The 22,685-nt window shown below is 40.4% G+C and overlaps 1 protein-coding gene across 3 annotated transcripts in view; it reads right to left on the bottom strand.

The window, feature by feature from the left end:
- PARD3B (par-3 family cell polarity regulator beta) overlaps positions 1–22,685 on the bottom strand; it is a 432,753-nt gene that overhangs the window by 8,440 nt on the left and 401,628 nt on the right. For all 3 annotated transcript variants that reach the window (XM_042783978.1, XM_042783979.1, XM_042783980.1), the window contains one exon: positions 22,183–22,262. In XM_042783978.1, the coding sequence (XP_042639912.1) occupies positions 22,183–22,262 (80 nt within the window). The remainder of the gene's footprint in view (positions 1–22,182; positions 22,263–22,685) is intronic.

Here is a 22,685-nt window from a genome sequence, read left to right as displayed (position 1 = left end):
CTACTGGTTTATCTTCTAAATTATTCACCAGGTAAGAACTGTGATCCATTTTGAGCTTTAAGAGTACAAAGTAGCCTTGTCCAAATAAAGCAGGTAACTTGTGACTGATGTTCAATTAACAGTACATGTGTTGTTATTTTCTCTATGCCAAGTAAAGCCTGAAGTAGTTTGTTTTTCTATCCCTGCTTTATTTATCTTCCAAACACAAAGAATATAAAATCTAATATTTTCTGGCTTTACTACAGAATTTTTAAGAGCTTCAGGGTTTAAAACTGCGCCAAAAGATTCCGAATTCTTAAGAAAGGCTTATTTTACCCAAAATGTTATTTAGTCATTGAAGTTAAATAGTTATCTGTAGGTTTCAAAAAACCTACCTAAAATACTTTTTTGCTTTCTGCAGTTTCCTTTTTTTTTTTTTTTTTTAAAGCCCCTGTTTCAGTAATTCTTCAGTTGTGGAGAATCTCAACGGGCAAACTGGCCTAAATACCTGATGCTTCAAAAAACAACCAGAAAAAAATAATTTCACTTTGGGTTTACTGTGTTTCATTGTTAACCCCCATTTGCAGGTCACCTTTAATATCAGCCACGAGACACATGCTTGGGTTATCTGAAAGGAAAGGGAAGTAAAATGATGGTCTGGCTGTTCATGCTGTGCTCCTTCATGTTGGGGGTTTGGATTTCATCATGACAAAGAGTATTTCTTGCCTCTGTTCTATGGGAAGAATCACAGAGGTCACCCTCTTAGTACCTGGTAAAAAGCAAGGAAGGGAATGCTCTCTTCTTACATCACTGTCTCCTCCTCACTGTTGAGGGAATATTTTGCAAGGGATATAATCTCACATGAAAACTACCTTCTTACTTTGTCAGGGAGTACTTCTTGAAATAAACTTCAAAGACAGCCACAGGCTAAGTGGCAAATGGAAAGCCCACATTTGGCTGCAGTCTCTTTCATGTCTAAGCAAGACATACAGAGGCTCTGGGTGATGCCATCAGGCAGCTCAGGCTGTGATTAAAGAACGGGAGAAAGCAACAAGGTCCTATCTGTGTTCAAATTCTCACCGAAAAACTCTATTGTATGCGTTGTGATTGCATGCTGTTTGCTCTCAGCCAGGAAGATTTACTTTTAAAGAAGAAAGGAGAAGCTGATGTAAGAATTAAATTATGCAAACAAACAATCTTACAGTATCAAATACATTACACTGTCTTTATGAAGCTCTTCTCAACATACACTGTTAAAACAACCGACTGAAAGACCATGTAGTCACTATCTCTCCAGATACAGCATTGAAGTCACCGCAGTGCTGTTTGTAGACAGCGGCACTAAGAACTTCTGTTGCTTAATATTCAATGTGCATATAACTTAAAAAAAAAATAATTTTTTTTTAAGCCACTGCAGGTTTCAAAAAAGTCACTGCATGACTCTGAGCTTCATTACAGTCTGTTTCTGTATCTTAATAGGCGAGATACTCCTATAACAAACATTCTTTGCTGTTTCAGACCAACACTTCCCATAGCTGATGATGGGGTTTACATTTTAAAAAGACACTGGAAATCAAATTTGGTATCTTAGTGCTGGGAAGAATCTGCAGCACAAGGAAGTGCTCAGTGGCTGCTGTCTGTGAGAGAAGTTTGTACCTCTCAGAAGAAGACAGATGTCTAGCAATGTCATACTAAACTCAAACACACCACACACAGATTATTTATGGGCTGAGCTGGTGGAGGTGCTTTCTTCTCCTGTTCTTTTATCAACAATACAAGGCTAAAAAATCAGATAACGTAAACGAATACAATCCCTGGCTCTCATGTAGCACATGCCATGCAGAGAGAGCTGTTTTTAGTTTGAGGACTGTGTTTGGAATTCCTTCAGTGTCAGGTTTCCAGTTACCAGACCCTCATCCCTGGGCCAGGCACGACTGTGGTTAGACTGGATTAGCAGAACACTCTGCAATGTATATTACATAGCTTTGACTGCTATAGGCTTTGCAGACCCATAAAAATAATGATCATTTCATGACCTGCATTACTTTGGGGGGGCAGGAAGAGCAGAAAAATCTCTCTCTCCCCTTTTTAAAGAATTCATACTTGTTTTAGATTTGGAGAAGGAGGGAACCACACAAGTCTGTGTGAAATTCAAGCAAGAGTGCATTTCAGATGCAATGCAGGCAGGGTTGATTCTCTTCCCTTCATGCAGTTTTGCAAAGTTTACCAGTGGCCTTGACTGGCCTGATCATAAGAGCTTATATGCATAGTTTTCTCTCTCTACAGTACTATGGATTGGAATATTTAGAAAGAAACAGCAAAACCACCACAATCCCGGAAGGTAAGTGAGTAGACATGTTTATATTATTTTAGTTGAAGTTTAGCCTTAAAGCGGCTGGAGAACAAAGTCCTTTACTGTTTGCAGAAGGCCACATTTTGAGAGATGTTGGGCCCCAGTAGCTCCCTGCGCAGATCTTAGCAATTGGAGACATTTAGGTGTCCCACTTGTTTTTACATCCAGGACCAAACATAACATTTAGTCAGATACTAGCTTTCCATGCAGATAAACAGACTGAAGAAACAACTGTTAAGATAGGAAAACAGTAGTCTGACAGGTTTAAAACTTTACTGTAAGATTATATAAGATTTCTTATGACAGCATGAACAGTCTACTTTGCATGCATGCAAATAGATTGTTCTCAATCCCTAACAGAGCAAACTATGTCACAGATTGGTTAACATCAGAATTCAGGGTGCCATTTAATTAAACCCCCTCCCATCATTAATAAAATCATAAAACACTGAGTTGCTCCTTTGCTCCAGCATTAGTTTATTTTCCACAGCAGATCTCAGACCAGCTTCCGATAATCCCATCCTGCAGGCAAAGCTCGCCTTTCTTTCTTTCCCTAAATCCAACCTACAAATATAGGAACTGCAATAATCAGGATTAAGACCCTCAAATCAACAGCAACAAAAACCTGAATATGCTAGCCGGTGCTCTGTAAATGTCCAATAAGCTTTCAAAACAACTAGTCCAATAATCCTTCCTACTCAATTCCTCACTTGTTTTGTTCTTATTCTCTCATGCATGATACATCTTTTCTACCAAGAGGCATAAAATAAAGTAGCACCTATTGAACAAGACATCGCTATTCTGTGATCTCTTCAAGCTTAAAAGGATCTTAAGTAGATTGGTACTTTAAGTAGCAAGTCATTACAACATGTGTCATTTCATATGTTACTCATTATTCAACACAACATAATACCGTGTGAGTCATTAACCTCTTGGCACTGGTAACCTACTCTCAATGCTAAGCAGTCATGCTTGTTGCTCAGGAACCCCCATGCTCTGTTGGGGAGAGACCTGGATGAGATTTTAAGGTCTCTTTGGTCTTTTGTTTTGCAGATCAGCAGGGGCTGAAAGCTCTTCCTATAGACTAAAAGAGCTCTTTGCCTTTGGTCTCTTGCATCACATTTCTGAGATGATGATGGCAAAGTTACATTGGAGGGGAGAAAACTTCTTTTTAAAGGATGTATGCATCTTAAGCCGGCAAGAGAAGCAAATGTTTAGGTTTCTCAGTTGAATTTTGCATTTTAATGCAGACTCAAACTAATATGAAGTAGTACTGAACGCATACAGAACTGCCACCACTGGGGTGAGATGCTGAAGTTAAATCTCGGTTATGGTAATATTTGTACTGCATTACTGTGCAGTAGCTCCAAGGGCCATGGGGACTCTGCTATCCCTGCCGTGAGAAGAGCCAGCTACTTCCCTCAAGGGCAGGCAAGTAATGAGAAGGGAGAGACACACGCAGAGGGGAGACCCTAACGCTGGCCCCAGCGCAGCAGCAGCACAAAATCCAGAAATACTGTCCAGATCTCTTTGCCTTGGCCTAACCTCTACTGATTTTTTGGACGCTATCAGTGTAGAAATTAAAGGCCTTGTGGTGGGGTTCAGGAGATTTTAATTTGATTTAAATGAAATTCTGTTGCCATAGTTAAAATCCCTCTTCAGAAGGAAACAAACACACAGCTCAGGCTCCGGGAGAGCTCCTCCTGAGCAAAGGAACCACTTCCCTTTGCCTATCCATTCATGGCACTACTGCTATCCATGCCGTTTTTGTAAAGTGCTTTCAAAGACATATAAACCCAAAGTCTATCCTGTTCTCATTTTTCATGTCAAATGAATTTAAAGCATGGTGATTATTCAGCTGTGCTGTTCAAATGATTTTCAACAAATAACAGAAATCATTAAAAGAATCTTCCTAAGTAGTAACAACCTAGGCCCAGGTCTTTACAATTCAGCTGCTGGGAACTTAACACGCTGTCTGATCTTTAGGGGGCTAGTAAAAACCCATAAGAATTAATGTTATTACAAAGCTTTTAGTTTTTTCTTTTCTTTTTTTTTTTAAAGCATCTCTCCTTTAAATTAAAGCATTCCTTGCAGCATTTTCCCCCATTGCCATGATTAAGCATGGCTGTCAATTCTGCCTCCGATGGCACAAACTGGGTAGTAAAACCATGCTTCAATAAAAAAAGAAAATTTTTGAAACTGATTGTAGCTGGTTATTTTTCCCTTCACTTTGTTTCTTTCTGGGTCCAGACATTCTGTTAAACTCACTGGGATGTGCCATTCCGTTTTTTCCCCTTTGCAACAAAGGCAAAGCTGAAGATCCAGAGGAGAACAATGGCTGCTTTTTGGGGGTGAGGGGGACCTTAGAAACAAGCAGCTCTTATTTCTTTCTTCAGGCAGTGTTTCAGTCCCCATTGTTCCCCTACTGCTCATGTACTGATTTGCTCCTAAACAGTGCAAACAGCCTGTAAGTACATCCTCCCCCCCTATATTTTCTTTTGTTAGAACCGTTCATTTCAATACAGGCATTAGATTATAGATTTCCTGGCTTGCCGCACGCCATTAACACTCTGGTAACCACCCCTTTTCCAGCCAGCCATTAAACACCACCTTTAATAATTGAGATTTAAAGGCTCAGGGCATGATAAACAGCTGAAGTTGTAACTTTACAGCTGCCTCTACAGAAGTGTGTAAATCTCCAGATTTGGATAGGCAAATCAGTTAATTAGACTTGCATTAAGTCACAAACTTTGTAGGTGCTCTGACAGCAGATGTCCTGAAGTTGAGCTTTAAATAACAGAGGTCAAACCCCTCAATCCCACTGGGCTAGAAGAGACGGAAACATCCCACCCGGTGCCCGGAGAGCAGTAGCACTGACTGCAGCTGCCGTGACTTGCAGACGGCCGCCAGCGCCCTGCGACGCAGCCCGTTCCAGCTGTGTTTATGCTGGCTTCTTCCTTGAGCTTCTACAGTTACACCAACACCAGCGCAGCTGCAGCAAGCCGAGTGACTGCCGACTGGACACGCTCTACCTGCTGCCCCATCGTGGAGACAGCCCTTGTTTTACCACCCTGCAATTCCTGCCCACCAGCACACAGGTCACTCTTTCAGAGCGGGGCCCTGCAAGTCGAGGGGCTGAGCACAGCTTCACCCTGCCCCTGTGGCTGTGGAAATGCTCTGTGGATGGCCCTGAGTCACTGCTAGCCACCAAATGTCCAAAGCTGGTGAGATTCAGAGCTGCAGGCCACTGATCTCTTTAGGTTCATGGATAGTAAGAGGTTAACCTTCGGTCGTGAGGCCCAAGTGCCTGTGCTCCATCTCTGCATGAGTTATCTCCCTGTTGCTGCATTTAAAAATACTGTATGTAATTAACTGTTATCAGGTTGTTAAGCAGTGTGCTGAAGTGTGAACTTATCATTCAATTGTTTCCTTTATTTACAAAGTCCCTGCCATTCTCTGAGGCGGCAGCCTGGGACAGGCTGTTGACTTGCTTAGATGAGGAGGGTTTAGCGCACCAGATTCTGATAGCAGAAGCAGATTCTGGAGACGTGAGACACAGCCGTGAATCTGCTCGGTTCCTCAAACACCCCCTCAACACACCCTGCAGAATAACTGTGTGAATGAGACACACACACCCCCCTACCACTGCTACCAAATACATCACTGTAATGTTGCTTTGAGATCTGAACCACGCAGCATGGAGGAAATGCACAATCCAGCTCCCAACCACCGTGACCCAGCCTTACGGGCACAGGCAGAATTTTTACTCGTCTATATGGCACTAACTTTAATGTCTATAGATATTTACCCTACGTGGTCCATTCACAGATGAAGATGACGTAACTTTCTCACACTTCTGTGCTCAGTTCTTCTGCTTCCCCTTTTCGTTTGCTGGCCTGTGCTCCCTTAAGAAAAGCAAATCTGGAAGTCAGTGGACACCACGTTAGACCACAGGCTAGAGATGGGAGGACATGACAACAGGGCAAGATGCCACATCCCTCGCTGTCCTCTCTGCCTCCCTCTGTAAGGTCCAGGGTTTGGTTTCCTGGAGCCCATCGCTCCCACCACTTTTTTTGCCACTTTCCCCTCCTGGCCTGGCTACTCTTCTCTTCTTTGTCTCCTTCCCCAGCAGCATCAGCCCTGGCAATGCCTGCAAGGAGTCCAAGATGACATGAGACATCATCAGATCTATGCGATTTTCTTCCATGCATTCCTGATCTGGGGCAGCACCATGCATCCAGCAGGACTTACTAGCATGGTCCCAGGGCATGCAGTTCCTTTGCTCTTTAGGAACTGGTGCGATCATCAATATCCCAGATCTATGTGCACTCAAACCCACCCCTCACCCCCTCCCCCCCCCCGCAAACACTTGTAACAGAGGAGATATGTAGCTTCTAAACAAATTTCTTCTATGCCATCTGCACACCATGTTGTGTGCCAGATGACAAGATAAAATTTGCAACAGCAAAGTTCTTGGAGCACAGCAACCTTCTAGAGAGAGCAAGCACAGCCTGTGACAACACAGTTTTATCAGCTTAGTCATGTACCTAGAACAGAAGACATCAGGATGCTGATGCTGGAAGAGGAAGCACACAGAAGACAGAAAAAAAAATGCTTTAAAGACACACCAAAACACTGCATCCTTGAGCAATGGGAGAGCAATGCCAACAGCTGGAAATTAGTGATACTTTACAGAGGTGACAGCACAGCAATTGGAAGACAGGGGCAAGCCAATATTGAGAAGAAGAAAGGCTTTGGACAGCACCACCAGGTATAGACTTTAATTTCTTTTGAACACATATATACATCATGTGTCAAATACTATGATGTGCAGTAGAGTCTTATGTGCAAGACATGATGCTGTCAGTAGCTTCAGCTCAGATTATGGTGAACACCACCTCAATCAGAGAGGCACCCCTTCTCCACCCAGGAAGACTACTACATGCCATCAGTAACAAAAGAGAAGCAATAGCACTTCCTGATCTGAACCTGGTAAGGACCTGGCAAAGATTCCAGACAGCAAGTCTCAATTTGGCTGGGGGGAAAAAAAGAAATTAAATAAAAACACCCTCTAACTTGAAACAATCTTTTACATAATGAATCAATCAAACAATTATCTCTGCTCTAGTATGTTTAAATCAAGGGAATCATCATTGAAAATAACAACCAATTTATACAGCTCATTTAAAGCCACAGTAAGTTAGGCTGCTGATTCACTAATGAAGAATAAAGGTCACTACTACAATATCATTCTAAGAATTTTCAGACTGTGCAGTGTGATAGACCTGAAGTGGCACGTTCATTAAAAAAAACATCAAGATACTTTGCAGAGCGAAGTAAAGATGGAAAGAGATCTGTGCTCTGCCTAGATACCAAACTGAGAAGAGGGAATAACTCTGTATGATGAGGAAATTTGTGCCCCAGACTCATCCGGCCTCAGCCAAAGCCTCTGGATGTCAATGGAAGCATTTCAATGAGTTTTGGATTAGGGTCTTGTATAGGAGAATGGTATCCGAAAGGGGAGGAGAGGGCAGGGAGAGAATGAGACATCTGTATCCTGGAATGAAGTCAGGAAGTTAAGACCTGACAGCCTTAGACAGCAAATAAATAGCTGGAGTACTAGATGTGGGTTGCTGAAATGCCTCATTCCACGTGGAAACATTCCTTTTCAATTGTGCCTTTCAGGTATTCAGAGGAAAGACTGACGAAAACACAGTTAATTTATTTTTTATTTTTTGAGTGCTCATGATCTAGAGATGTGTACATATATGCAATTGCTAAGAAACAAGACATTCTACCAGATGAACAACAGCACACCTCTTCTATGTGGCTGTTACATTTACAATTATTAATAGTGTGGCGACTGGGGCAATGTAGCAGAGCGTTCCCTAAATTGCAGCATCACGTCTTTGACTATTACCAGAGCCAGATGCTTCAGAGGAAGCTGTAATTAGTGGACAATTAATAGTTTGCATAGGCCTTACAGAATAAAAGCAACCTCTCCTTTCTTCCCCAGAAGCTAACTCAAACCAAAGCAACTATCGGTCTAAGTCCAGGTTTGCAGAAAGATGCAGGTTTCAGAAACACAAAACACTTGACAGCACCTCTGTACTTACACATATTGATATAAAAACCCCTGACAATGATAAAATTTAACCTTGACAGACCTACTATTTGAATCCCATAGTAAAAAAAGCACAATATAGTAGAGAGAACCTGTGGTGAGTTTAGAACGATGTTTTTTCCAAACCTCAACGTTAAATCTCTAATGCTGACTCGGGTTCCCTCTTTAATGAAAATATATGCACTTCCGGTAAAATGGGATTTTCTTTAAAAGAACTTCACAACATTTCAAAGGCCTCTCTTTTTTTAATGATCAAAAAGTAAAAGGGAGAAATTTTGTATCATATCAAGCAGCTACAATATAAGCCATTACTCAAGAAGAGCATTGCAGTTCCTAAGTCAGAAAAGCACAAAGCACCAAAAACATTCTGAGGATGCAAAATGGCCTCTGTGTATTAAAGTCCCTTGAAAACCTTATAAAAGTTGTGGAATAAACTAGTACAACTGAAAATGAAATGTCTAAGGAGGAAAAGACTAGGGTTAAGAGTTCTGTATTGATTTTTTTTTCCCCCCCAAATTGAGATTAAAGTGATTTCAGCTGGGACCCAGAATTACAGATGTAATTATAATTTTCATTTATATTTTTAGACTGTGTACAAAGAATTGCAATAATGGACAGCTGAACATTTTCCGTTGTCCATTAAAAACTAAATGTTTCTGATGAAAACTCTGTAAGACCAAGGACCACTGCAGTAATCTTTCAATAACAGAGCTTTCTTCAGATGTTTGGTGATGAGAGAGAAGGGAGAGCTGTCAGCCCTTCACACAAAGAAATCAAACCAAAATGGCATTAAGGTTGTTATTCCCCTCAATAATACTAAAGAGATTCCAAGTTAAGATCAGTAACAAGTCTCTTCAAAGAAAAAGTCAGATTATTCATTAAATAGCCTTTCTTGATATTATTTACAGGATATTTAACAAAAAGCATTGCATTAAGGCAACATTAAGGAGGCATTATTTAAACCAAAGAAAGTGCAGGGAGTGAAAAAGTGAAATTTCTCTAAGTACTACTGACTGTCTGCCATCCTTCCCCCATGCTTTACAATGCACGTTTAAGTCCAGGTTTCCTGGAGGTCTCTGATAGCTAGGCAAATGATTGCTATTGAAAAGCAAAATGTATTCAAGGTAAAGCAGGTGCTTAAGTGCTCTGATGGATCTGGGCCTAAAAATTCAAGTTGTAAACCCCAACTCAATTTCAACTGACTAATTGAATTCGTCTTTTTTTTTTTTTTTTTTTTTTTTTTAATTCCCTTTCATTTCAAACTGATCTGTTCTGTGCTTTCTGCCATTTACTGCAGCACAGCCTGTACCCGAGCTGCTTCCACTCACCATTCCAGAGGGGGCTGCAACACACCACATGGTAAAGAGATTCTTACAGAAAATGCTCAAACCCACCATGTATATATTCAGGCAGCCTAAATTCAGCCTAATTCCCTAGTCAGTGAGAAACCCAGATGCCCTCAGAGACCCCTGCAAAGCTAATTAGAGGACTACCAGAAGTCGAGTCAGCCAGTAAGGAACAGTACGCACAGCAAAGTCTCACAGGCCTTCTGAGCATGGCTACTGGGATCCTTAAAGCTTTTAACTGATTCTGGAAATCTTTAATCGCTGAACATATAGTTGTAAAGTGTGTTTGCTGTTTGAATATCATTGGAAGAAAGACTGTTAGTATGTCCTTTCTTCTACTCGTTTTGTCGCAGTTATTGTTTTGGGTGGTTGATTTCAGTTCAAGAGCATACCACTATTACTTCTTTATGAAACCAAAACAAAAGGAAAAACTGTGACCATACCATGCTTCTAAAAATACATTCTTTTTATATTGAAGACATCTTGGTTCTCAGTAAACAAATATTCTCTTTCTTTACAGCATAGCATCTGAAATCAAGCCAAAACTCATAACAAAAATGCTAAATAAGGGACCAAAACCTGGTGACACATGGGTATGTACAACAGTACGCTAACACCTAGATCCAAGCAAAAAGCATTCACATGGATTTTCAACTGTGAAATCCTGCTGAGACTGGTTTTGCTTGCCAGATTTTGTCATGATCTACAACAGACTGCTCTCAAAGTACTTCCCTTCACCTGGAAAACAAAGGCTATTTTTCTTCCTTAAATGAAGAAAAGTGCCAGCTACTCAATATCCAAGGAACACCGTTAGCTTAGGGTTTTACTTGATAACCGGATCTGGGTTTTGTTCACACATTTACTGCCCTCTCCAGCTGGAACTTGCTGCCAATTTCCAAGGTACTGTCTCAGACTATCTAATGCACAGATCCAATCTCCTCGCTGAATTACATCTGGAGCGGAACAAAAATGGCAGATAATTCACTTTCTATTAAAGTTAACACTCTCCTCCTCTTGCTTCCCACGTATGTTATGCAGTGGATGTGTTTGCATGTTCTGCTCTGTTTTTTCAGCTGTTGCAAGCACATGAGCTATCATTTAGTCTGTGTGCAGAAAGAAGATGGTGACTTGAGGAACAGCTTCCAGTTTACATGACTCCTCACCTCATCACCGCACAAACATTTAAATGAATTCTGTTGGGCAAGAAGCCTGAAGCAGAGAGGTTCCTTAGGCGCTCTCTCCCCCAACATTTCCCACGTCATTGAATGGTTAATCAGAGCAGAATAACTCTTTAAAACTAATACTTATTCAAACAGCTGTAGGATCCCATCTGCTTGTGCAGAACAGAGCGCAAAACTAGTGGAGGCTACAGCGTTACCAGACAGAAGCCAGCAGAAGGTATGAGTTCTGTCAATATCTCTATAGCCAGACTAAGTTTTTGGCAGACAAAGTTTCTGACTACAGCAAAGATGCTACCATTACTGTAAAGATGTGGGTTTTAGCATATGCATTATGGCATATAATGTATTTCCAAAACAATGCTTGCCGAAAATCTGACTAGTGACCTATGTACTATTTAACATCAACCACGTACCTACAAAGTTTTGCTGGCATGCTTCTGGCAACATCCATGACATCTTTACCTGTGGTAAAGATGCTCAATAACTTATGCATATTTTCCCAAATAAGCATCAACAAAAGAACAGTATCACTATGCATCTTGTGCTTTGTTTATGTCATATTTTAAAGAACTGTTCTAGTAGAAAATTTCCTACAGGTGCTAAGTGACAAAATTAGTGCTAATTTACATAACTATTAAATGCTAGAACAATGCAATCTTTTCCAAGCCTGGAGATGAGGATAAAGATCTTAAGTAAGCAGGAATTAATTTTCTCTAACAGTGTACAACAGGAGGTTCAGCTCCATGCTTGCTCTTAACAAAGTTACTGGTCCATAACTGCTCGTGATGTGAACATTTGCAATTCTTCAACAACCTTGAATTACGTTCATTTTTAAGTTCTACTTTTACTTCATTTATATCTGTGGTAAAATGGGATGAGGTGGAGAAGAACATAGAGAGCAGGCAAAAATACACTCCTTTTTCAATGATCTCCAAATTACAGAGGGAGACTGCTAACATTGGTGGGCAGAGTTCCTGAGTAAAAAACAAATATGCTAATTAGAGTTTATCAAATTACTACCAGACTGACCCAGACAGCAAAGACATTAAGGAATATGCTCTAAGAGTGATTGCATTTCAGTATAAACCTACTGCTGACTGCAATTGGTAGGAACATGTCCAAGGATTGCAGTGGTTCTGGATCAGACTTGTACTAGCTTCCACAACATTTCTTGAAGAATAAAGTACTCAACCTGGATCAACATATCCAAAGAATGACTTTCAAAAGTGTCATAGTTGAAGAGCAATGTAAAAGCCTTAGGTGACTATATTTGCAAAGAAAGTTGGACAAAACCCTCTAGAATTTAGAATATTCTCTTGATAAGGGTTTAAGAGACTTCTCTGCAGAGAAATTAAAGATGTCACCTACTTATGAAATGCAAGCAGTTTGGCTGCCAATTGTATGAGCTGTGTTGAAACAGCTGCTCTAGCAACTGTTTTTACTATTAAACTCTTCAGTGATTCTCTTAATCCCAAATTAGATACCTCTTTCCTTTAATCACCAGTTGATAGAAAAGCTCTCCCTTCACAATGCAGGGTTTCACTGAGGATAACAAACAACTGCAGGTCTTCTTAAAGCACTGCCCCTGTGTTTCTCTACAGTTCGCATCTTCCCCACCCTGTTTCTTATTTCTCAGTGGGTGGCATGCTGAGTGCTCACGACTCTGTCCCCTGTGTGTTTGGAAAAGAACCCAGAACTACATTTGAGTTCTTAAGATCTCACAGCCTGTCGTTACCTTGCAGTGTGAAATTAAGACTGTCCACATACAATTCACTTTCCTACTTTATCATCATAATCCCCTTTCCTCTCTCTTAAATATGTACATGAGAATACCTGTAACTGACTCAATTTAAGTGGCTTGCTATTAGAAGCTTGAAACTTGCCATCATGACAGTGCAACTTCTGTGTTCTTTTTAACATCTTTTCTGTTTGTTGTTTTTTGTTGTGGTTTCTTTTTTGTTTGTTTGCAATGTTTGGTTTTTTTTTTTTTTCCTGAGCCTGCTTTGCAAAGATTGGACGGAGACAAAGCAATTGGCTTGATTATGGAGAACTAACAGCAGTCTGCCTCTGAGCAATGGGTGCCTTTGCAAACCTGCTGTTTGCTTACAGGAACCTAGCTGAGCCATGGTAGAACATACAGGAACATGGGAACATGCACAATGCTGTGAGAGCTGCAAGAAGCTTGCTCAAAAAATCCTAATCCAACATCCTCAAAAATAATATATTTACACCTGATACTGTTGGCTTCCTACCTTATTCATCTGTTAGCTGTTTTTAAAGCATGTCTGCTGACAACCATCTTTCAGCCACAGGCCTATTTATCAAGGGAAAGCAAAGCCAAGAACTGCTATGGAGTTGGCTTATTTTACAGTGCACTTTATCACAGGAACAAAAACTTACTTCCTCACCTTTGCAGCCTAAACTCCACACTTTTTGATCAGTTGTGAATTACAACCCAACACAAGCAGCAACATTTGTATTCCAAGTATCTGTACCTATAAAGCAGCCAGCTGAGCTTCTCAGTCTGTTGGTCTCCTGAGCAATTTTCAATATCCATCTTAACAATGCAATGGATATATTTGCATTTTGTGGCACACATCTTATTCCCCAGGTTTCACTCAGCGCATCACTCTGTTGATGCATTCTATAGGATATATGCTTTTGTTTTTTAATTTGATCATCTTCTTTTTAATTTGTATTCACTTATTGTTTTTCCACAGATCCTTCATCTTAACCTAACCATTTTGTACTGACACTTCTTTCTTTCATTAATATTTTGTTCCCTAACAGTTGTTTTGTTCTTTTACTCACTGGAGGCATAGCTAGTACAGCTTTCTTTTCTGAGGCAATGTCTCCACGATGTCATTAAATCTTATAGTATTAATTCAAGCCCTTTTGTTCAAAGGCAATATTACCCTCCATCTCCTGTATTTTTAAGCTGAATTTGGTGCCCATAGTTTGAGTAGGAGGTCCTTATGCCTGATTATACACTAAAATCCATACCAGATCCATGATTTTTTGTAAATGTGACACTTGAAAGTATTTTTATTTACTCCGGCTAATATCCCCCTGCAAAAAGACTGGCTGTTTAGTTTCAAAATATTAGTTGACTTTTAAACGATTCCATATTGCATTAACTGGCCTTTTGCTACGAGGAGTTGACTGACTTATTAGAAAAATTGACAAAACCCATCCCTGTCTGCCTCCTTCTACACTTCCAAAGTATTCATCTGGGAGATCTGTGTTTTAGTGTTTTTTTTTTGAGCTATATCCCAGTTGTTGCAGGCATTTTCTTTGGTCAATTTTCTTTAGTTAGTCCCATGGAAATTGCAGAGGTGGCCTGCCAGCCGCAATCCATGATTTGATGTCATGAACCTTGACCTTTCTGACTTTCTAAAGCATGCTTTTTCAGTATTAAGACTTAATTTGGCTTGGATAGAGGCATCCCATTCATTTCCAGTGATACTTCCATTTTATTAGAAAGCTGGAGGTATGTTTTACAACCAAATTTCCTTCCTTTTCAATTCACCGTAGAGATTTCTGTAATTGTGATCCCATTTACAATTTTCTTTCCTCCTTTCAGCCAAGTCTTGGAGAAAGACACAGGACCATTTTTTGAAATGTCAACAGTACACTGACCCTTTTCTACCTGCTCTGCTTTTAATGCTCGAGACTCTCCCTGTAGAAGGTATACACAGGTTATTTATGAACTCTGCACATTTTTGGACAAATATGTTTTGACAACATACAGAAAAAAAGCCTTCAGACTTCATGTACGATACTGAGGTGATATTAGTACCATGGCACACTGCTGCAGCAGAGTAACTGAAACTGAGATAAAACAGAACAAATTGCAGCTGAGCACTTCCAGCTTTCTGCTCCACATACGTATCACAAATCCAGTGTGCCGCTATGGATTTGGACTCTGTCCTTCTTGAAATACAGTGACTTCCCTGACATCTTAAAGACACTGGGCAGTTTCCACAGCAATCAGTTTTATTATCTTGCAGATTTAAGTCAAGTTAGTTAAGCAAATCTTAAACTGTTTGATATTGGATTTAAGCTAATCTTTTAATGAGCACATCAGCTTGGTTCCCAAGATTGTGCTCTAGCATGTAAGAATGTTTTTTTTCTTTTCCTGTATTTCATCTTGGCTTGTTTACTGCAACGTATCTTGGAGGTCCTTGAGCAGGACCAGTATTTCCATTGAAACTGATTCTAAATTCACCTGCCAGGACTTAAAGCCCAACTAAAACCATACACATATTTAATTTATATTGAGATCACCACATTGGAAGATACAGACAGATAAGATTTTGCTGCATTTTCAATGAAAGTACAGCTGTCAAGATAAAAATCATATTTAAAAAATATCCCTGAGTTACTGATATTACTTTAGATGATTAAAACAGAAGAGAAAGCTAATAATCAAGGATACCGTAGAATATACTGTTTGAATATTATTTATATTTCATATGACTAGGATGATGAAATTAGGTGGGCCATTCATTTTTGCACCCTACTTAGTTCTAATCCTATTTAAGACTCTAAATTATCCAGTCTTCTTAGTTTTGCAGTTATGTCAGGGGAATATTAAAATAAAAAAAAATTTACATTGAAAATTAAAAAAAACTCACTCACAATTGGTTCCCAAATCTTTCTCTTGACCCTCTTTTCTTAATTTTAATCAATATGAGAAATGGGGGAGACACAGATCTTTTCCAGCTTCCTAGAAGTACAAAACATTTTCCCATTGTGCTGCCCTTCACTGTTTTCCACCACTTCAGAGGGAAAGTCCGGCCATTAATAAAAGCATCGTGTATTGTATTATGCAACAAAAGTTAATAGGTTTGCTTTGTACTGTATAATATATGCCCAGTAACATGGTTTCACTGACAGATTATGACTTTGCTGATTCTGGACTGGGTTGATGAATTATTTCACTGCCATTACCCGTCCCCACTTTATGAAAATATATCTGCAGATGCTCTTTTTAACCAGCTGAACGATTCTCCAATTTAAACAGTGCTACAAGGCAGAAATGGCATTCCCTGTAAAACCTGCAGTCTGCCTCCCTCTGCCTGTCATAAAGCACAGTTTTGGGCTAAAAAAAAAAAAAAAAAGAAAAAGGCATAATCAGTAGAGCCTTGTAACAAAGTCAACTGAAGAGAGGAACAGTGGAAAATTGAGAGGCAGACTGGTCCTAAGAAGTATTTGAGCACCAAGAAGGTCTCTGGAAGATAACTTGGCAGAAAAGCAGCAGTATTATGGGACAAAACAGCACTGTCACCACTACTAAGAACCACCATGCCACTGCATGGCATTTGTTAGTGTAGACAGGTCAACATCAAAACACAACCAGGACATCACCTCCCTCAGCTGATGGCTATAACCATGACTGAACTGCTGGGCCAATGATGCTCAACATACTGTTGGATGTCAAGGAGGAATGTAAATAAAGTATACAAGATGAGAAGGGGGACAGATTTTTGCAACGTGGAATGGAATAAGTTAAATCAAAGTGATTTAAAGCAAAAAAATTAATTGTGATTTAAACCAACAAGCAGGGAATTTTGATTTAAATAACTGATTTTAAACCTTGCTTTTTCATCTGTGCTCCTTGGTTAGTCAATTCCCACAGGTCGGGAATGCTCTGACAAATTGATTTGCAGCTAATTATAGTCTGCACTAAAATTGTGATTTCTTTTTGTTAACTAGGAAAATACACTATATACATATTTAAGCAATGTCAGTATATTAATCTCAGGTTCTGCTAGACAATGGTGAATGATGACTCTTCTTTAATAGACAACTGACTTGTGATTTGTGTCAAGTAACTTTCTGATGATGTTTTTGGGGTTCAATTAAATTGCAGAAATCCTGCATTTTGAAATAAATTTGGTTAGTAAAATAAAGGCAAGAACACTCAAGCGCAAGAAAAACCTAATGAAACTTGCTAGGTAATCCATTCCTTCTGTTTGAGGAACCTTATCTCTTCATGACATAGGTGTTACAGAAACTTTGCTTTTGAGCCAAAAAGTTGGAAATGGTTTTGACTCAGCTCTAGAAGCTACCTCATAAATTGACTGCATGGGGACTCCGGCCCCTTGAGTCAATGCTGTTTTCATGCTCTGTCTGTAGTGTAAGACCTAAGTGCTCAGTCTAATTTATTGAAAGGGAAGTTAAAAGGTAACATAAATGATCACTGCATAGAAATACAGAAGGGGAGGCATTTTGCAGGCTCGGCTCTTAAAATCTATCAGAAAAAATATTTACTGTACTATCTAGAAACTGAAATTGGGTAATTTCAGACCTAGGGAAAAAAAGGCATAATTTTTTTAAACATTAAAATAATTAACCTCTGAAGAATGTAACGAATTCTTCACAACGTGACATTTTAATTCTAGGTTAGTTGCTTTTGTAAATACATTTATAAAAGTAATGCAATAGATCAAAACTGAATTTTAAGTTTGATGCGGAAATGTAGACAGTCTTGGAGGGCTCAACCAAGATGATCAAAATTGCCCTTTCTGGTTTCATACCTAGAAATAGAGGATGTGCTGCTTTTAGCTACTGCCTTAAGAAGAGCAAGTTGCATGGTCACCCTGAAGAGAAGCTTCCAGCATGGCAAGACTATGTGCTGCCACGGCACTCCAAGGCTAGTTCCTTAATACATTTGAAAGTTTCCCAGTTTTAAGAAGCATGCTACATTTAAGACAGATATTCCTGTGAGCCAATTACCATTTGCTCAGCCATCTCCTCCCAGCCACAGCAATACAGCTGAACTCATCTACACAGCCTGAACTCATTTTTCCATGCTAGCAGTTATTTTCTAATGCTCTTACTGCCTTTCCAGCCCCACCCCTTTCCTCTACAAAAATGCATGGTTTTCAATAATACAAGGATTCCAGAGAAAGTCTGGAGTATTAGATTTCCTTTGGAATCAGCATTTCTTACCAGGAAGATGGCTGAGCTTTCTGATCTACACTCGTCACCAGTGTCCCGTCTCAGTGTCTGACAGTCTGCTTTTGGTCACAGCCAGCTTTTCCATCAACACAGAAAAGAACATGTCCTCGAACACGAGATTTCTCCAAACAAGGCTGCCATTGGCAAGACTGTGATTTACATTAAGACAGATTTCCATAAAAGCAAGCTCAAAATAAAACTATGAACAAACAGAGCAGCCTCAGCTTTGTATCTGTTCCATAGCTCCATCAGGAAAATATTCTGATTACACCAAGAAAACAGGCATTAAAAATAGTTTAAAAAGTACAAATGTTTTTCTGGCTCCCACACCCTTGCCCTGCTCCTCTACCCACAAGAAGAGGCTAAGAGGTAGAAGAAACAAGCCATTCTCCTTCTAAGCAGGAGGATTTAACATTGCTTAATACTACTACTCCGCACTACTTAGCCATAGCCCCAGGGCAACACGTAAGTATTGAGTGCAAAGAACTGTATCTCTCTTGCAAAGCCTTCCATTCTGTCTTTCCCACTTTGCTGCTTTTCTGCAGACAGAACAGCACAGTGCAGTGTGAGATGATGACCTGCCACTCTCCTGCCACAGCCACTTATCATCTAATTCAGATGTTTGCCTCTGTAGACATTTCCAAACCAAGTCTACAGACTGGTATTATTTTACGCAGAAACAGAACTACACAACTCTGCTGGCCACTCATTAAGCCAGTCACATACAAAGCCTTCCTCCAAAGGCTTCTGCTTCCCGTTTTCAGCTTTTAATTAAATATGTAACCTTACACAGGAACAGATCCTCCACTCAAAGGCAAAAAGGGCATCACTGAGCTCAGTGAGACCAGGGCATTGGATTTGCTGCTGCATCTACCTAAAAGGCAAGCACACTTGACAAAGCTGAATGCCTTAATTCCTTAAATGCAGATTTATATCACCTAAATTTAGCCCATAATATCTAGGCTTAAATTAGCAGCTTCAGAAAAAGACAGAGAAATACAAAACAAAAGGGCAAAGCAGCAATGATGTTTCAAAGCTTCGATTTTTAAAACCCAGCAGCAGATATGTTCAGATGTTGCTGGCAATCCGACTTCCCCTTCATGCACAGTGCGTGCCTTTGCACAGGAATGCGGTAGTGCCTTAGGGGCACCAGACATTCATAAAGCTATTTGGCAGGTGATCATTTCTCCTTCTTGCCCAGTGAGGAGGAAAACCAAAGCTCTCTTACTCCATTTGTCCATGCCCACACACACTGGCACGAGTCCTGCTGGCTTCCAGGTAAGCAGAACAGTTTCAGTGCATAGGTCCCAGCTACTCTTGACACAGCACAGATCCCCTCCTCCCTCCTCAGCCAGTGAAACTGGCTGCAGTCCAAGCGCTTTCCTCTCTTCCTTGTGTGTCTCACACCAGAGCGGCAGGCAAAGGTCATATCCTCCTGGACCTAACACAATATTGCAGTAAGAATCTGCCTCTCAGCATCTACAACCTACATCTGAAGCCTCTTTAGGTATCTCTTATTAAACTGGACTTAAACAGCTGAGTATGCAGATGATTATATACCAAATGCAGCTCAGTGGTTTGACCAAGATGAGGACAGGACAAGACAAGGAGGGGGTTAAACCCAATGGTAGGAATCCATGAACTGATACTAGAATGCCAGGGAGAAGAAAGCTGCTGCTTGAGGAAATACTACCTCTATATTTCTTTCTACCTTCTTATTTCTTTCTACCTTCCTATTTCTTTCTTTCTCTTATTCTTTTTTAATAATGCTGTGCATTACAGTAGTATTCATGGATCCTCCACTGAGAATAGGTTGGCAAATGGGTGGTTTTTACCTGGATTCTTTTATACTCCTGGGCAGTTAGCCATGAGAATAAAAGAAATCACTCATTTCCATTAGCAGCTGGCAATGAGAGTGCATCCCTTTTTTCTGGATTTAGACTTCACTGTAGCAATCCAGTCATTTGTGACTGCCAGGGCTTAATTACTGCAGTAACATGAAACTGCAAAACTTAAAAAAACTAAGTATTGAAGGCAAGAACCGATTGCTGGGCTGCAGGCACACCCAAGGGTGTGCTGTCCCGAAGCTTGGCCCCTGACAGGGTGGAAACCCTCTGGAGAGGCGGCAGCGGCACGGCCTCGGTGCGGGCGGCAGCGCGAGTGTTGGGGTCAGGGAGCACACACAACCCTGCTGAAGTTCAGGCCCTCTTGCTCTCCAGCATAATCTCCTTAGGCACTGAGAGAAATGACACTCTTCACACCAATCTTCAAAAGCTTATTGAATGTTTGGAAGACTTCCTAAGTGGCGAGTCCCAGCCAGCTAAATACTCAAATCTGTCATAAGAGCTGGAGAGTCATGTTTCCAGCAAGTTAAATGGAGGTTCGGGGAAGAACACTGTGAAATTCATGATCTGATTCAGACAGACCTACTTATTAAAAAAACAAAACCAAAAACCAACACAAAAACGCAGGGTGCAGAGGTGAGCAGTTCACACACCTAAGGGATGTGCTGAGGATGCAGCGGGTTTGAAAAAAGAAAGGGATAGAAGGAATACAGAGAATGCTGCTGCATAAAGCAAGGGTATGTCTGCATCTGCACTGCTGTGCTCACTTCTCGTCATCCTCACTTGAAAGGAATAGCAGTGAAATAAAAAGAATTCTGGGTGGTGGAAGTTACTTCACTGGGAAGTTTCCATTTTACATAGATTGAAAAAGTAAGGTTGATTAGCTTAAAGGGAGAATGAGTAAAATGAGACAAGATACAGGAATACGTAAACTGCTGTAGAGAGTTACACTGGGCACCAATTGCTAATATATTCTTGTAATTCACAAGGAAGTATTCAACAAAACTGAAGTTTAAAATAGATAAAAAAGAGTGTGCATAATTAAACTACACCTAACTAACCTGCAAAAATCAGTGCTAAAAACATGACAGGAGACAGAAGTATTGGAGGACTACGAAAAAAAGGTGGCCATTTATCCAGGAGGGTAAGAATATCCAGAGTTAGTCAGGAAATACATACAGGACACACTGATGTAAAGCAGGCTTCTGTTAGAAATTCCAGTTACTGCACAGGATGAATTTCCAAAATTATGGCTGACACAAGTATCGTCTGAAAGCAGTAACTGAACTACAGACACATCCTTTGGTTTAGAAATGACATACATTAAAAATGCTGACAAACATCCAACAGTGTCTTGTGAGACAGCCTTTATATATCGGTTTCCGAAAGCAAGATATTCTTTGTATTTTCATCTGGAATTGGACACAGCATTACATATTTATCAATCAATCTCTCCAGTGACACCTTTGAATGTAAACAGCTTAGTGGAAAAAGAAGCAAAAAGAAACTATTCACTGATTTCCTAAATGCCAGTGCTACTTCACAGTGAAGAATCTCTTCTTGCTTGTAAATAACTAATTTGTAAAATCAAAGTAAAAATATCTTGCTTGTTAGGTCCAAGAAGTGGACTGAGCAACTGCTCTGAGGTCTTCCCCAGCTCTCTAATCCTAAAGGGGGAATATTCTGCTATTTTGTTTTCCTCCCACTGCTTCCCACTATCTTTTCTAGCATCCCCTTGCTCCCCTTTCCAGTTTGCTCAATCTAACGCTCTGGTATTAGAACTCCCATGGAAATGCAACTGAAATCTCTGAGATGCTTCCTTTTTGTTATGCCCCACTGGTTTCAGACTAGAATTACTCTTCATTGAGTTGATAAGGATTAAAAATTTAAAAAAGCCCTCAGAGAATTCACTCTCATTTCCACAGTGTTCAGGTAAAGCACAGAGATGCTCTACTGGAACAGGACTGCTAGTCAGACAGTCCTTGCAGCAACAGTGGGACTTCAGTAGCCGCGGCTGCTGTAGTAGAGGCTTTCCACAGCAGTACTCTATCAATGCCAACTAGGATTATATCACTATAAACTCAGTCATTTATGCCCTGCTACGACCTGCTATAACTCTTGCAGAGCCAGCTTCTTCAATGTCATGTTTCCTACCTGTGGATCATGACTCTTGCTGACATGTTCAATGAGAGACTTTTTTTTTACAATTCAAAAGTCCAAATTAATAGTACAGTTGTAAAGATGGCACTAAATCAGCAGCAAGAGGTGACAAGACAAAACTGCAAAATAATCTCTCCTGTCGGAGCCAGACATCAGCAGTGGGTTGATTTCCCTACCCATCGGAGAGAGGGTGAATCAGAGTGTGTGTGTACGAGGCCTGGTGCTGTACCTGGGCAAAGATGCATACTGCCTTTCCATCCCCTCGAAGTGGAGATTGTATGAGCTCCCATCTGGACCTTTTCCAGGCACCTGTGGAGAGGAGAGTAATTAGAGATGAAGATCAATTATGCAGCCCAGCTACTAACAATGCATCTCAAAATGATAAGCAGACAACACATGATGCTGCAACATGCCAAAATCAACAAAAGAAAGTCAGGGGCTCAAAGAAGCTCCAAATCCCATACATAATCTTATCACTGCTAACAGGAAAGGCTTCCATATCAAAGAACTATTTGGAACAGGTACAATCTTCAGAGCCTTTTCCTCATCTGCGTATTAGCCGGGATACTCTCGCTCCTTCCCTGGCTGGCCTTCCTCCTAGAATTCAGTAACAAGAGGATGTAATCTAATTAAGCACACCCCTTCTGATTCCAGTGGCATAACTACTTGAATCAAAGCTAGCATCTTAGTACCAATTTTACTGTTTTTTTCCCCACGTGTGTGTTTTGCTCA

Source organism: Tyto alba, unplaced genomic scaffold (genome assembly GCF_018691265.1).
Source record: "Tyto alba isolate M040663 unplaced genomic scaffold, T.alba_DEE_v4.0 Super-Scaffold_7, whole genome shotgun sequence".
Taxonomy (NCBI): domain Eukaryota; kingdom Metazoa; phylum Chordata; class Aves; order Strigiformes; family Tytonidae; genus Tyto; species Tyto alba.
Note: the sequence above shows the minus strand (reverse complement) of the source record. Positions and strands in the feature narration are given on the sequence as shown.